Here is a 15,514-nt window from a genome sequence, read left to right as displayed (position 1 = left end):
TTTATAACGGGGCATTCCCAGAAAATATACTAATGGTTTGCATTTTGATTTCCACAATTTCTCCAGCAAACAGGGAGGTTACGATCATAATGGGATTTCTGAGAGGGTGTAATAAAATATCCAGTTTTTCAAAACTTTTATCAAGTTTTTCCACCCGATCTCCCGCCAGTTCTGTGAACTGGTACACTTCCATTGATACCTCCATGTTATTGTCCAGTCTTCCTCAGATATTATTATCCCTCCTTCCTTCGCCCATTTTGTTTTAATGTATGAAGTCGCATGTGTTTTAAGATTTGACAAACCCTTATACACGCTTGAAATTATTCTACTACCGTTGTCCGAATTATATGCTTTTCTAAATAGCTCTATCAGACATGTACTTCCCTTGTTTACATTTTTAACCGTCTTATTAACATACTGTCGCATCTGTAAATACCAGTAAAAGTCTTGTTTTCTAATAAGTGTTTCTCTTTGAGCATTTCAAAACTGAACATTGTTCCTTCTTTCATTATATTGCAAATAACTGTTATTCCTTTAGCTGTCCAGTCCTTAAATCCAGTTTATTCAGCGTAAAATCCAAGTCATATGCACACCATTTTAAGAATTGCAATGTGTCTAGTTTATATTCTTTTATAATAGTTTTCCGTATTTTAAGAGTCCATTTCACCCACGGGTTATCAGTAGTATTTATGTAACTTTGTAGGTTGTTATCAGCCAAAATTGCCTTTATGGGGATGGAAAGTATCCCCTCCTCAATGTTTTTCCATTGAGCATCATATGATGGGTTGCACCAGCATATCACAGCTCTCAACTGTGCTGCAAAATAGTAATCTCTAAGAGAAGGTAGTCCCCATCCCCCCCCCCCCCTTTTCCTTGGCTAACTGCAAAGTTTTGTGATGAACCCTAGGCCTTTTACCTTGCCATATATATCTTGATGGCATCTTGTTCCGTTCATTGAATTGATTTTGGTTAATCTCTGTTGGTAGGGTCTGAAAGAGATATAGTAGTCTGGGCAGTATAGTCATTTTAATAGATTCAATCCTTGAACTGAGACCAAGAAAAGGAATTAGGTTCCATCTTGTTATATCTTCCTTAATTTTTTTGTATTTAGGCTGATAATTGCATCCTGATAATTTTGCCAAAGCTTTTGGCATAATGATACCCGAATATTTGACAGACTCTGTTTGCCATGCACAAGGATATCTACTTTGAATTTCTGTAGGTGGGCTATAGTTATATGAAAGTAGTTGGGTTTTGTCTATGTTGATCTTGTATCCTGATAATTGGCCATATTGTTCAAAGGATTGCATCAATTTACTTAGAGTATGTTGGTTGCCCAAGATAGATCAAAATGTCATCTGTGTAACAGGCCAATTTATGCTCTGTCCCTTTAATAGTCATTCCCCTGATATCTTCATTTTGTCTGATGTATTGAGCTAATGGTTCCAGATATAATGTGAAGAGCAGCGGTGACCATGCACAACCCTGTCTTGTGCCCCTTTCTAGGGTAAAACTATTAGATAAATATCCATTGATTTTAATCCTAGCAGTAGGATTGTCGTATAGTGCCTGTATAGTTTTAGTAATTGTGTCATGTAGACCAAATCTATGTAAAACTCTGTAAAGAAAATTCCAAATAACCTAATCGAATGCCTTTTCAGCGTCCATGCTTATCACTATTGCTTCAATTTCATTTTTTTTAAATATGATCCACAATGTGAAGTGTCCTTCGTATATTGTCTTGTGTGTGGCATTGTTGCATAAAACCAGTCTGATCATGATGTATCAGTGTGGGTAGAAAACCTTCTAATTGTTTGGCCATGATGGAGGTAAATAATCTATAAATCCACATTAAGAACAGATATTGGTCTAAATGACCCACATTCCATTTTATCTTTCCCTTCTTTCGGTGTGGCTGAGATTATCGCCTCCTTCCAGCTGGGGGGCATTTGCGCCTTTCTTAGAGCCCAGTTCAGTGTGGGGAGTAAAACAGGAATTAACTCACTTCTAAATTCCTTATACCACTCTGCCGTATATCCATCTGATCCTGGTGACTTGCTTAATTTAAGCCTACTAATTGCAGTTTCTAGTTCAGCTTCATTTATGTCAGCAGTCTTCGTTCTATTTTGTTCTTTGCTTAAAGTGGGTAACTGTAAAGAATTCAGGAAGGTGTCAATTTGGGTTATGCTTCCCCCTGGAACTTTGGAATATAGGGTTTTGTAAAACATTAAGAGGCGTGTAATTCTGAGGGTAATTATATTCTTAAACATCATTACCTGGCATCTGTATGCCTGGGATTGCATGGGTCAAATTGACAGTGTTTACTGGGGATTCTGAGTTTAGTAGTGACTTGTTTTCTTTGGACCCAGCTTGGATTTAACTTACTGGTTACTCTCTCGCCTGTTGGGTGAATCAGCTCTCTTGTGCTTCTTGACCTCGGCACTTGAGATTCAGTTTTATGCAACCCTGCCACTTTGATCTGGCCCACGCCTTCATTAACCAGGTCCAACACTTGCCTTTATTGGATCTTGCCCCTCCTTACCCAAGTCCTAGGTTTGGTGGGGATGTGGCCAGGGTTAACCAGGGTGTGCCTAGGGTTAGTGGGGGTGTGTGCCACCTTGCACCTTGGGATTAGGTTTGAGGGTAGGGCTGGTGGATGGATATGTTGGGTTGGGAGAGATCAGGTTGTGGAGTTTTGTGTGGTGAGCATGTAGGGCTCTGGTGGATAAAGTAGTGTTGTGGCTGCTGGTTTGTGGGTGTGTGGCCAGGGTTAATTGGGGTGCACCTTGGTTTAGTGGTGGTGTGTGCCCCCTTGGTCCTTAGGATTAGGTTTGAGGGTAGGAATGGCAGATGTACATGTGGGGCTGGGAGAGGTAAGGTTGTGGAGTCTTGTGGGGTGAGGTATGGGGTGCTATGGCGGATAGGGTAGTGTAGTGGAGCCAGTTTAATCTGGCCCATGCCTTTTGCTATCGTGGTCCGACACCACTTGGTTTATTGATGCAGCTATAAAGAAGGCAGGACAGCAGCTATATTTCATTAGGAGTTTGGTTTGCCAAGTAAGACACTCAAACTTCTACAGGGGTACCATGGAGAGCATCCTGACAGGCTGCATCACCGTCTGGCCTGGAGGGAGGTGGCTGGGCTACTGCACAGGATTAAAATAATTTGTGGAGTTACTCAGCCCCATCATGGGTGCCAGCCTCCATAGTATCCAGGACATCTTCAAGGAGCGGTGCTATAGGGAGGCAGCGTTCATCACTAAGAACCCCACCACCCAGGACATGCCCTCTTCTGATTGTTGCTGTCAGAAAGGAGGGACAGGAGCCTTGAGGTGCACGCTCAACGATTCAGGAACATCAGCTTCCCTCTGCCATACCATTCCTAAATGCATATTGACCCTTGAACACTACCTCACTACTTTTTATATTTCTTATTTTGCACTACTTGTCTTAACTTAACTCTTTAATATATATATATTTAATATAACTCATTTTTTTAATATAACTCAGTTCATTCATCATGTACTTCATTGTACTGCTGCCGTAAAGTTAACATTTCGAGACGTGCTGGTGATATTAACTCTGATTTTGAATCTGAAGGAAAAGTTTGAAGTTGGGGGGCTTTTCAAACGGTCATATCAAGAGGCCAGGTGTGTCATATTCCTTTTGGGCTGAATGGTAGACATAACAAGTTCAGTGGATCCTGGCTGATAAGAGGAAAAAGAAGGAATCTTGCTTTGTGTTTCGGCAGCTGGGTACAAATTAATTCTTCACTGAACAGAGTTCAGGAGCAGGCTTAAATCAGGAAGGCAAAAAGTGGGTATGAAATGATCAGGAAGGCAAAAAGTGGGTATGAAATGATTAGGAAGGCAAAAAGTGGGTATGAAATGATTAGGAAGGCAACGTTTTTAAAAAAAAAAGTCCCAAGAAGTTCTTCGGGTATATTAACAGTAAAGGGTGACTAGGGAGAGACCAGGTCCTCTTAAAGACCATTAGGGCTCCCTTTGTGTGGAGCAGCAGGAGATGGCTGAGACTTTTTAATGTCCGTTTCTTCCTGCAGTTCCTGGGTACTGACGAAATGAGGGTAGTAGGTAGTGATGTCTTGGATGCATGTCGTGGGAAAGGAGGTGTTTGTGGCCTTGAAGTCCGTTAAGGTGGGGAGATCTCCAGGGGCCCGACCTGTCGTAGGAAAGTGGCATCCATCATCAGGGATCCCTACCACCCAGACCAGGCTCCCTTCATGCTGCTGCCATCAGGTAGAAGGTACAGGAGCCTCAGGACTCGCACCACCAGGTCCAAGAACAGTTACTGCCCCTCAACCGTCAGGATCTTGAACTAAGTGGGATAGCTACACTCATTTTTCCCATCATTGGAATGTTCTCACAACCAATGATCTCACCTTGTTATCTCTTCTCATTATTTCATGTTGGTACATTTTGTCGTCACCTGCACTCTGGTTGACCTTTCATTGTGCCTGTCAGAGTTGCTGTTCTATAGATTTGCTGACTATGCCCGCAGGAAAATGAATCTTGGGGTTGTATATGTTCCTTGATAATAAATTTCTGTGCACCCTCCTGAAGAAATCACAAGGGCCCTTGTAGGAGTGCTTGCTTTGCTGTTGACCACTGGTGAAGTTCTGGAAGACTGATCCATGGGTGGCGAATGTTTAATTGTTCCAAGAATGCTAACAGGAAACTGCAGGCTAGTGAGACCGGGGATATCGTGAGGGATGACGTCAGCCCTCACTTGGATAGATTAGCAGCAGTCAGGGCGGATTGTGTATCTGATAAACTCTGTTCCCCCTGCGCTGCGCAGTAACTGAAATGTTCCCGCACACGTAGCCTTTGTTGCGTCACAGCTGGAAGTTACTCGTACAGTAAAATTTTGAAATTGTGAGAAATTCAAAGAGAACATGAGGGGAAACTATTCCACTCAGAGGATGATGAGGGTGTGGAACATACTGCTTGTGGAAGTGGTGCATGCAGGTTTGAGTTCAGTGTTTTAAGAGAAGTTTGGATGGGTACGTGGATGGTAGGGGTATGGAGGACTATGGTCCCGGTGGAGTTCAATAGGAGTAGGCAGTTTAAATGGTTCAGCGTGGACCAGATGGGCCAAGATGTGTAAAACCACAGGGGGTATGGATAAGGTGGATTTTCTCCAGGGGTGGGGAGCCTAGATCGAGATGCAGGTCAGTGGTCAGAGGGAGGAGATTTACAGGAGACCTGAGAGGTAACCTTGTCGTACGGAGGGGAGAGGTTACCTGGAAGCAGCTGCTGGAGAAAGTGGTCGAGGCAGCGACAGGTGCAACATTCAAGGGACATTTGGATAGATCTATGGAAGGGAGGGGCTTGTGTGTGTGGGGGGGGAGCGTTATGGGCAACAGGGACTAGCAGTTAGGATGCTGTGCTCAGCACGGACCAGTTGGGTCAGAGGGCCTGATCCCATGCTGTCTGACTCTTTAGTCATTATGTCATTATTGTACAAGTTGTTAGTGAGGACTGCGTACAGTTTTTCTCACCCCATTATAGGAAAAATGACCATTCCATGACACACTCCTGGGGTCAGACAGAGTGACTCCCTCTACACTGACCCATCACACACTTCTGGGGTCAGACACAGAGTGACTCTCTCTCTACTCTGACCCATCACACGTTCCTGAGGTCAGACACAGTGAAGCTCCCTCCACACCATCCCATCACACACTCCCGGGGTCAGACACAGAGTGAATCTCCCTCCACACTATCCCATCACACACTCCCGGGGTCAGACACAGAGTGAAACTCCCTCCACACTGTCCCATCACACACTCCCGGGGTCAGACACAGAGTGAATCTCCCTCCACACCGTCCCATCACACACTCCCGGGGTCAGACACAGAGTGAATCTCCCTCCACACCATCCCATCATATACTCCCCGCGTCGGACACAGAGTGAATCTCCCTCCACACTGTCCCATCACACACTCCCGGGGTCAGACACAGTGAAGTTCCCTCTACACCGTCCCATCACACACTCCTGGGGTCAGACACAGTGAAGTTCCCTCTACACCGTCCCATCACACACTCCTGGGGTCAGACACAGAGCGAAGCTCCCTCTACACCGTCCCATCACACACTCCTGGGGTCAGACACAGTGAAGCTCCCTCCAGACTGTCCCATCACACACTCCCGGGATCAGACACAGTGAAGCTCCCTCCACACCGTCCCATCACACACTCCTGGGGTCAGACACAGTGAAGTTTCCTCCGTACCTTTCCATCTCACACTATGGGACTGGGGACAAGCAGCCTGTTTTTGTCAGCATCATGCCCTTCTCTGATCTTCAGACTGGGCTGAGGGTGGTACAGACATGGAGGGGCGAGCAGTGACTGTGTGGATTGCCCTAACTCACTCTCTCTCTCTCTCTCTCTCTCTCCCTCCCTCTCCTCTGCGCAGTGCGTGGCCGGGGTCAGCATGAGTCTGCAGTGGACAGCGGTGGCGGGCTTCCTGTACGCAGAGGTGTTTGCCCTGCTGTTGATGTGCATCCCGTTCATTTCGGCAAAGCAGTGAGTTCTTTGTGTCTCCCACCCTCCTTTCGACCTTTCGTGCATCCCATCCTGGTGGCGTACTGGGGATAGCCGTTCCTTCTCAGCCCGAGAGGCACGGTGGGGTAGCGGTTAGCGCCTGGCTTTACGGTGTCTGTAAGGAGTTTGTATGCTCTCCCTCAAGACCACGGTGGGATTTCCTCTGGCTGCTCCAGTTTCCTCTCGCGTTGGGGTCAGTGCAGGGGTTCCAACCTTTTTTTTATGCCATGGACCCTTACCATTAACTGAGGGGTCTGTAGACCACAGATTGGGAACCCGTGGGTTAGTGAGTTGTGGGTATGCTACGTTGGCACCAGAAACACTTGTGGGCTGCCCTCAGCGAATCCTCGGGCTGGGGTTGTTGATGCAAACGTTGCATCTCACTCTTTACTTCAATGTTTCAATGTACACACGACACATGAATTTTATCTTTAGTGGCCTGGGTTCAATTCCCACCTCCTGCCCTGTCCTTGCATTTTGTAGGTTCTCTCTGAACGCATCTTCCCCTCCTGTGAGATTCCGTCTCCTCCCACATCGTGTGAGGTCGCTGTGCACTGTCCTTGCTGTGAAGTGAGCCGTGGAATCTTTGGTGGTATGGAGTTTTCAGGGAATGAAATGGAATGAGTGTAAAATGTCTGGTTAGGGTCAGCATGGACTTGGATGGGCCAAAAGGCCTGCTCCCTTGTAAGGAGAAGTTGAGTTTGTATTGTCTCTTAAGCCCCTCAGTGAGATCAGCTTCCAGCTCGTCCACCCTCCCCACCCCTGATTCAGAAGCTGTCCACGGCAATTGATGAGGGAATCCCACTGGGAATTCTGTGTCTGGAACGTTGAGCCTCTTCCCGAGGTCGTGCCACCCATTTGCTGATGGGGCTGGCTTTCTCTCCTTGCAGATGGCAAAGGCTCTTCCGATCCAGCCTCTTCACCCTGGCAGTGTCGTATGGAAACAAGTTCTTCTTCTTCCTGATCGCATTGCTGATCTTCCTGCTGTTCGGTAAGTGCTGACGTGCAGGCCGGTGTGTGCTGGCAGTGGGTGATGAGCAGTGGTATACAGAGTGTCCCTGCGGATCCCAGCAATTGTTCCTTGCCAGCAGTTTAGGCATCTTACTACCTTCCACCCCTCGGCCAGAGGACGCACACAATCTAAGATATTCCCACATTATACATTACATAAGTCCCTATAAGCCCCGTGGTTTACTCATTAGCATACGTTTACAACGGAGCAAAATGAAAGCCAATATTATTACCCCTATTGTCAGGCCCCAGTGGATCAGTGATTATTCCAAAGGGCCACCAGTCCCCAGGAGTGTAATAATCATCATGTTGTTCCCCACCCTTGTGAATCTTCCCACTGTCCTTTGAATGTGGCCAGCCAGGTTTGTGATATTATCTGAGCTGTCGGGAATATAGGTCACTCTTGGCCAATTAATGCACCCGTACCCCCTTTCACAGCCATGGTGAAGTCTGTGGCTATCCGGTTCTGCAGGGCTACTGTCCGGGCAGCTCCTACTTCTGACGGCTACTGTCCGGTCGGCTACTAATTCTGCTGAGAGCTCAGTGAGGGCTTCTTTAACCTTGCTGTTTGCAAGAGCTTCTATGGCCAAGGCCAAGTTAATCAGCCGTCACCAGGGAAGGCTATTAGAGGTTTAAAGGTACAATTTAATGTCAGAGAAATATATACAATATACATCCTGAAATGCTTTTTCTTCCCAATCATCCACGAAAAACAGAGGAGTGCCCCAAGAATGAATGACAGTTAAATGTTAGAACCATTGAAGTCCCCCCCCCAGCTCCCCTCCCTCCTGTGTGCAAGTGGCAGCAAGCAGCAATCCCCCTCCCCCCACCAGCTAAAATAAAGTGTACCCACTACCAGCACTCAGAGACACAGTTACCCCAAAGACTACATTGTTTTCCCGATAATTCGACGTGCTGCGGGCTCGCTCTCTCCTAATAAGGGAGAAAGAGGTGACTCTGTTTTCCAACAAGCGGGGAGACATAACAAACAACTCGCTGGTTTACGGTGTTAAAAGTCCGTTACATGGCTTTTTCCAAGCTCTGTGCCTGAAGATCGCAAAGATCCTGTGTCCCCAGGCACACAGCAGATGTTCCGACTCCCCCCCAACGACACACGGATCTTCTGTGGCGACATCGACCTTTGATTCGCCCGTCTCCAGTTCCTCGAGATCCCAGGCTCCTGAATCCAAGTCAAAATCTTTGGTCAAGTGTTTGGCATGCCGAATAGCGGCTGACTGTGGAACCCCGCGAGCAGGTCCCATTCCCGCAGAGAACTGTAGTCAGCGTGTAACTCCAGGTCAGGGTCTTGAAAAGAACCCTGAAAGGGAAAAATTGAAGATTGAACTAGAACTGTTTTTGAAGATGGGCGCCATAACTACTTCATCACCCAAAACCTTTTGGCCTTAGTGATGGCTGTCTTACTCAGGTCAGGTGGGGGTTCTTCCTCTGGTGCTGCATGTGGGATACTACATACGCCAAATATTAGCACCCTCTCCGGGGTTTAGGGTCTGGCCCTGAGGCCCACAGGTTGCCCGGCACTCCAGGAAGCCAGAGGTACACTTCCTTTCGCATACCCAGTAGGTACCATCGACTGGAGCACGAGTACACGAGCTATCACTGGTGATGGACCTTTATCTTCTTGCCTGCCCATCGCCTCCCTCTGGTGCTCCTCCCCCCTTTTCTTTCTTCCATGGCCTTCTCTCCTCTTCTATCAGACTTCCCCCTTCTCCAGCCCCATATCTCTTTCACCAATCAACTTCCCAGCTCTTTACTCCATCCCTCCCCCTCCTGGTTTCACCTATCACCTTGTGTTTCTCTCTCCCCTCCCTCCCCACCTTTTAAATCTACTCCTCAGCTTTTTATTTTCTCCAGTCCTGCCGAAGTGTCTCAGCCTAAAACATCGACTGTTTACTCTTTTCCATAGACGCTGCCTGGCCTGCTGAGCTCCTCCAGCATTTTGTGTCTGTTGCAGAGACAACACCTTGGATACTGTGCACCCAGGTCTCCCTTCCGCCGCACCCCACACATTTCATCCCAGCAGTTGTTCCCTGCCCTGTCTGGCTGACATATTAGAATTCTTCCTACACGGCATAAATGGATTCACGATACCTGGTTGACCTTTAACACCCTTTTATTGTTTCTGGTTCAGGGTTACAATGCACATTGTTCTATGTTTTCTGACCCACACCACCACCCCCCAGCCCCGTCCTAGCTGTGTATATTTGCTCCTTTTAACTCTGAAACTCTGACCGGTCCGAACCAGTCAAACAGAGTCTGGGATTACAGATTGCTTCTTTGCTAGGCCTTATCACTTGGCACAACAAGTAGCTACTTGTCTGAGAATGGTCTCCAGTGTAGCAGAGGTCTTTAGCTGAAGCGCCTTGTGTTCACATTCAGTTGCTCTGATTAGATTACTCCAGAGCAAGGATCAGTTCAGAGTCCACAAGATGTGGGGGTGGGGGTGGACTGCAAGGGCAGTCTCAGAAAATGGGCATCTCCCTCTCTCTGTCCTGCAGCCAGTTGAGTTCGACACTTTCTATCGTATTTCAAATGTGCCAGGGCCTACAGGTCAGTGCCTGGCCTTCCTGCTGTTCAGTAAGTGCTGGACGGCGGGTGCTGAGCCGAGCAGCGGTGTATCACGTGTCAAACAGGCGCGAGTCTCTCTCGTGGCGGCGGGGGGGTGTTCAGAAACTGAACGTCGGGCTGGGCAGTACATGCTGAGCAACATTGTCCCCAGTGCCCCCCACGAGACTCTCTCCTGGGGGGGGATGGGGTGGTGGTGGGGTTCAGAAACTGAACGTCGGGCTGGGCAGTACATGCTGAGCAACAGTGTGCCCAGTGCCCCCCACGAGACTCTCTCCTGGGAGGCCAGTTTTAATTCGGCCTTTTGCCACCAAATGCTCCCCGAGCTGTAAGTGCTGGCAGCTCTGAAGTTTGGTGCTCCCAGTTGGAGATTTGGCAGTGGTTGCTATTGTTCACTGTTCATTACACTCTATCTATATGGGACTCTGGTCAGATCCCACTTGGAGTACTGTGCTCAGTTCTGGTCACCTCACTACAGGAAGGGTGCAGAGGAGATTTCCAAGGATGTTTCCTGGATTGGGGAGCATGCCTTATGAGAATAGGTTGAGTGAACTCGGCCTTTTCTCCTTGGAGTCATGGAGGACGAGAGGTGACCTGATAGAGGTGTATAAGATGATGAGAGGCATTGATCGTGTGGATAGTCAGAGGCTTTTTCCCGGGGCTGAAATGGTTGCCACAAGAGGGCACAGTTTTAAGGTGCTGGGGAATGGGTACAGAGGAGATGTCAGGGGTAAGTATTTTACTCAGAGAGTGGTGAGTGCGTGGAATGGGCTGCCAGCGACAGTGGTGGAGGCGGATACGATAGGGTCTTTTAAGAGACTCCTGGATAGGTACATGGAGCTTAGTAAAATAGAGGGCTATGGGTAACCCTAGGTAATTTCTAAGATAGGGACATGTTCAGCACAGCTTTGTGGGCTGAAGGGCCTGTATTGTGCTGTAGGTTTTCTGTTTCTGTTTTCTATCTGCACTCCTTCAGTCCTTTCCCAACCCCCCAACATCGTCTGCAGGGCTCAGTGGATAGAGCCCAGGTTCGATTCCCACCTCTACCACTGTGTGGGGTTGTGACCTTTTCCCCATGTCCACGTGGGCTTCTGCTTGGTGCTCCAGTCCTCACCCACAATGTGTAGGGGTCAGTGAGCTAATCGGCCACTGTAAGTCCCCCCACCCCCCATCTCTCCCACCTGTAGATGAGGGGACAGTTAATGGGACAGTGTTGGGGGGGGGGAAATAAAACGTGTTGGATGTGAAGCAGTTCAAAGGTTCATTTATTATCAAAGTATACAACTCTGAAATTCCTCTTCTCTGGAAACGAGAGAAAAGAAAGATCAGCAACCCTGAAATCCCAGCTCCAACACACAAAAAAAACCAGCAAAAGGGATTTGGCACATCGATCCCCAAATCCCTCCTCCTGTACAAAAAATGAACAAAACGGAATGGGTACATTGACACCCCCCCAAAAAAAATCCCTCCTCCTGCACAAAACTATTGGGGAAGTTAAAATCACTGCAACAACAGTGTCGCTTTTACATTTTCCGTAACGTCTGCACATCTGCTCCCTCATTTCCCAGTGACGACAGGGTGGTGCATCGTATTTTATTCTCGTGATACAGGCCACCCAGTAGTCCCCGATTTAGTCCTAGTCTAATCTCAGGACAATTTACAATGACCAATTAACCTGCTAATTGGTATGTCTGGATGGTTGGGAGGAAATCGGAGCACCCAGAGAAAACTTGTACACACATGGGAAGAACTGTTTTTTTCTCAGAGGGCTCTGGAATTGAACTCTGAACCCTGATGCCCTGAGCTGTAATAGCATCGTGCTAACCTCCTACACTATCGTGGCGCCCAACCCAGAGTATAATCGCAGCAGAATTACTGAGCTTTCTAATAAGACCGTAAAACACAGGAGCAGAATTAGGCCACTCAGCCCATCGAGTCTGCTCTGCTATTTCATCATGGCTGATTTATTCTGCTTCTCCCTGTAACCGCTGATACCCTGGTTCCTAAGCTCTACTCACACTGCCTCTGTGGATGTGTCCTCTCTAAACGCAGCAGTAATATTCTCCCAGTATGGCCTCTCTGTGAATTACAGACTGTTTTAAGGAACTTGTGTGCACCGTGAAGCACAAGTCTACACCTCTTGCACTAAGGCCACAGTTAATAATGGGGAAGTGACATTCTCCCACTACAACAAAACCTGTTTTTTCTACATCATTCCATGATCTGTCTACGTCTCATTCCTGTGTTCTCCGCTGGCTAGCGGGGGGTTGGTTGTCCAACCCAAAAGCAGCTGCTCATTCAGTCACTATATGCCGAGCTTTCGCGACCATGATTGTTCTTGGCAAATGTTCCTACAGAAGTGGTTTGCCATTGCCGCCTTCTGGGCAGTGTCTTTACAAGACGGGTGACCCCCCAGCCATTATCGATTCACTTCAGAGACTGTTTGCCTGGCATCAGTGGTTACATAACCAGGACTTGTGATATTCACCAGCCGCTCGTACGACCATCCACCACCTGCTCCCATGGCTTCACACGACCTTGATCTGTGGGGTGGTGGGGTGCCCAAGTGTGACTGCAGGCTAGCGGAAGGAGGGAGCTCCTTGTACCTCCTGTAGTACCCCCACCTTGACACCCTAAAATTCTGATGTGGGCCTCTATTGTGGACAGTGTGGGCAAGGGGCAGGGAGGGAGCAGGAAGCACCAGAGAGACGTTCTGTAAATGATCAATTCTTTGGAATCAAATGACCTTGTCTGGTGTCTCGGGTCTGTGTCTGCACCCATGCCGACCCTCGCCCCGGCACTCCTTTTGTCACCTCTCCCACACCTTCACCATCCCCAACATCCTTTGCTCCCGGCAGATTTGCAAACGCTCTGTTCTGTGTTGACAAATGCAGTACTGTCCAGAGGTCTTCTGCACCCTTGTTGTATTGTGCTGAAGACTTTTACGCAGCACAGGTGAGAAAAGGGATGAGTTGGAGTAAATTATGACGTTACTAGACAGGAGCTAATTGGGAGAGCACAGTTGCTTAAAGGCCAGCTAATCAGACCTCAGGACTGGCACATTCCAGTAAAGAGGAGGCACGGGGCATGGAGCTTGCCCCCGTACATCTGTAGAAATTTCCAAAAGTCTTTGACGTACCAAATCTCCTCAGACTCCTCACGTTCATGATTGCATCAGTGTGCTGGGCCCAGGATGGATGAATCGTGACGTCGATGCCCTCCAATGTGGAAACTGTTCACCTTTGCACTGCCGAGCCTTGATGCGGACTGGTGTGTGTTCCCTCGGCTTCTCTGTCCTGAAGTCCACAATCCGTTCCTTGCTCTTACTGATGCTGAGTGTAAGGTTGCTGTTGTGACACCACTCAACCAGCCCATCCAGCTCTCTCTTGTACGTCTTGTTGCCATCTGAGATCCTACCAACAACAGCAGTGCCCAGCTACAGTCGCGAATGCGGATGCAGAGAAGCTGTCGGCTAAGCACACATCCTTGTGGTGCGCCTTTGTCAGTGAGGAGGAAATGTTATTTCCAATCTGCACTGACTGTGGCTCCTGGGGAGGATGTCAAAGATTCCAGTTGCAGGGGGAGAGTTGTGGGACACCACAGAACAGAAACTGGCCCTTTGGCCCATCTACTGTGTCAATCCATTGATCTGCTTAGTCCCATCGACCTGCACTCGGATCATAGCCATCAGTGTCCTTCCCATCTACGTACCTATCCAAATCGAACATTTCTATGTATTCTATGGATAATAAGAAGTCAAACCTGACCAGGGGGCTTAAAAAGAGGATTTTCATAGCAGTCATAGAGCCCATTCTCACGTATGGATGTGAGACGTGGACACTCACCAAGACTATGGGAAAGTCTCTAGATGGTTGCTATACACGAATGCTCCAGATGGCTCTTGACGTGTGTTGGCAACAGCACATGACGAACATTGAGCTCTATAACAACCTACCGATGCTCTCCACTAAAATCGAGGTGAGAAGACTGCAACTAGCGGGGCACTGTCTACGCCACCCCGAGCTACCTGCCAGCCTAGTCATCATATGGGAGCCCAAGCACGGGAGGATGAACCCTGGGCGCCCTCCCAAGACTATGGTCAACACACTCCTAGAAGACAGCGGCGCGGCTAATGTAGATGAACTGAACACACTGATGAGGGAGAAGTGGAGAGTCCGTCATCGTGCCCGACGCCGGCCCCCTAGGCCTGAGTCGACGTAGTAGTAGTACGGAGAGAATAGGATGTAGCCACATTTGGAAAAGTGTGGCCTGATTAGGGACAGGTCAAGGTTTATGGATTTAATAATAGATTATAGATTAGACAAACTTCTATAAATGTGTAGTGGAGAGTATATGGACTGGCTGGATATGGCACAGTCCATTAGAGATAAAACCCTCCCCACCATTTAGCATGTCTACACGGAGTGCAGCATCTATTATCAGGGACTCCCTCCACCCAGGTGATGCTCTAGTCTCACTGCTGCCATCAGGAAGAAGGTTCAGGAGCCTCGGGACTCTCAACACCAGGTGCAGGAGCAGTTATTACCCCTCAACCATCAGGCTCTTGAACCAGAGGGGATAACTTCAGTCAAGCACTTTCCCCATCACTGAACTGTTCCCACAACCTGTGGACTCTTTTTCAAGGACTCTTCGTCTTGTCTCTTTATTTATTATTATTTTGTTTTTGCACAGTTTTCCCACTTCTGCACTGTTTGAATGCTCAAATTGGTGTGGTCGTTCTCTGATTCTAATGTAGTTATTCTATAGGTTTGCTGAGTATGCCTGCAGGAAAATGAATCTCAGGGCTGTGTATGGTGACAAGTAAGTACTTTGATAATAAATTAACTTTGAACTTTATATTTAGAGGAGGTGACAAAGAGGAGTGATGAGCATGGGGCAGTGGATGTTCATGACATGGACTTTGAGGCACTTGACAAAAGTTTTCCATGGTTAGCTGATCCGGAACATAAAGGTGCAGGAGATGAATGGTGATGGTAGTTTGGTTTCAGAATTGGCTAGTCCGTGGAAAGTGAGTGTAGTGGTCTTCTGGCTAGAGGTCTATGGCCAGTGGTGTTTGGCAGGGATCAGTGCTGGGCCATCAGTTGCTGAGATGCACATGAATGGCCTGGATGAAAATGTAGATTGGCCGATAATTAAATTGTCTGCCGTATTGGGTAGATGGTCAGAATCTCGATTGCAGGCAAGAAGTGTTGCATAGTAGAGGGCATACGTTTAAAGTGAGAGAGAGAGAGAACTATTTCTGTATCCAGTGGAGGGTGCTGCACACTAGCTACCAGGGCTGGTGCAGGAAGCGGATGCAATGTTGTTAGATGGAAGGCATTTGACATCATGTTTAACA

At 47.9% G+C, this 15,514-nt stretch overlaps 1 protein-coding gene across 2 annotated transcripts in view; it reads left to right on the top strand.

Moving 5' to 3' along the window:
- The window catches only part of bcap31 (B cell receptor associated protein 31), a 44,442-nt gene that overhangs the window by 4,819 nt on the left and 24,109 nt on the right, over positions 1-15,514 (top strand). For both annotated transcript variants that reach the window (XM_063035413.1, XM_063035414.1), the window contains exons 2-3: positions 6,434-6,543; positions 7,452-7,552. In XM_063035413.1, the coding sequence (XP_062891483.1) occupies positions 6,452-6,543; positions 7,452-7,552 (193 nt within the window). In that variant the 5' untranslated portion in view covers positions 6,434-6,451. The remainder of the gene's footprint in view (positions 1-6,433; positions 6,544-7,451; positions 7,553-15,514) is intronic.

The sequence above is a fragment of the Mobula hypostoma genome, chromosome 28 (genome assembly GCF_963921235.1).
Source record: "Mobula hypostoma chromosome 28, sMobHyp1.1, whole genome shotgun sequence".
Taxonomy (NCBI): Eukaryota; Metazoa; Chordata; class Chondrichthyes; order Myliobatiformes; family Myliobatidae; genus Mobula; species Mobula hypostoma.
The sequence above is the reverse complement of the archived record's forward strand: the minus strand, read 5'-3'. Positions and strand labels throughout refer to the sequence as shown.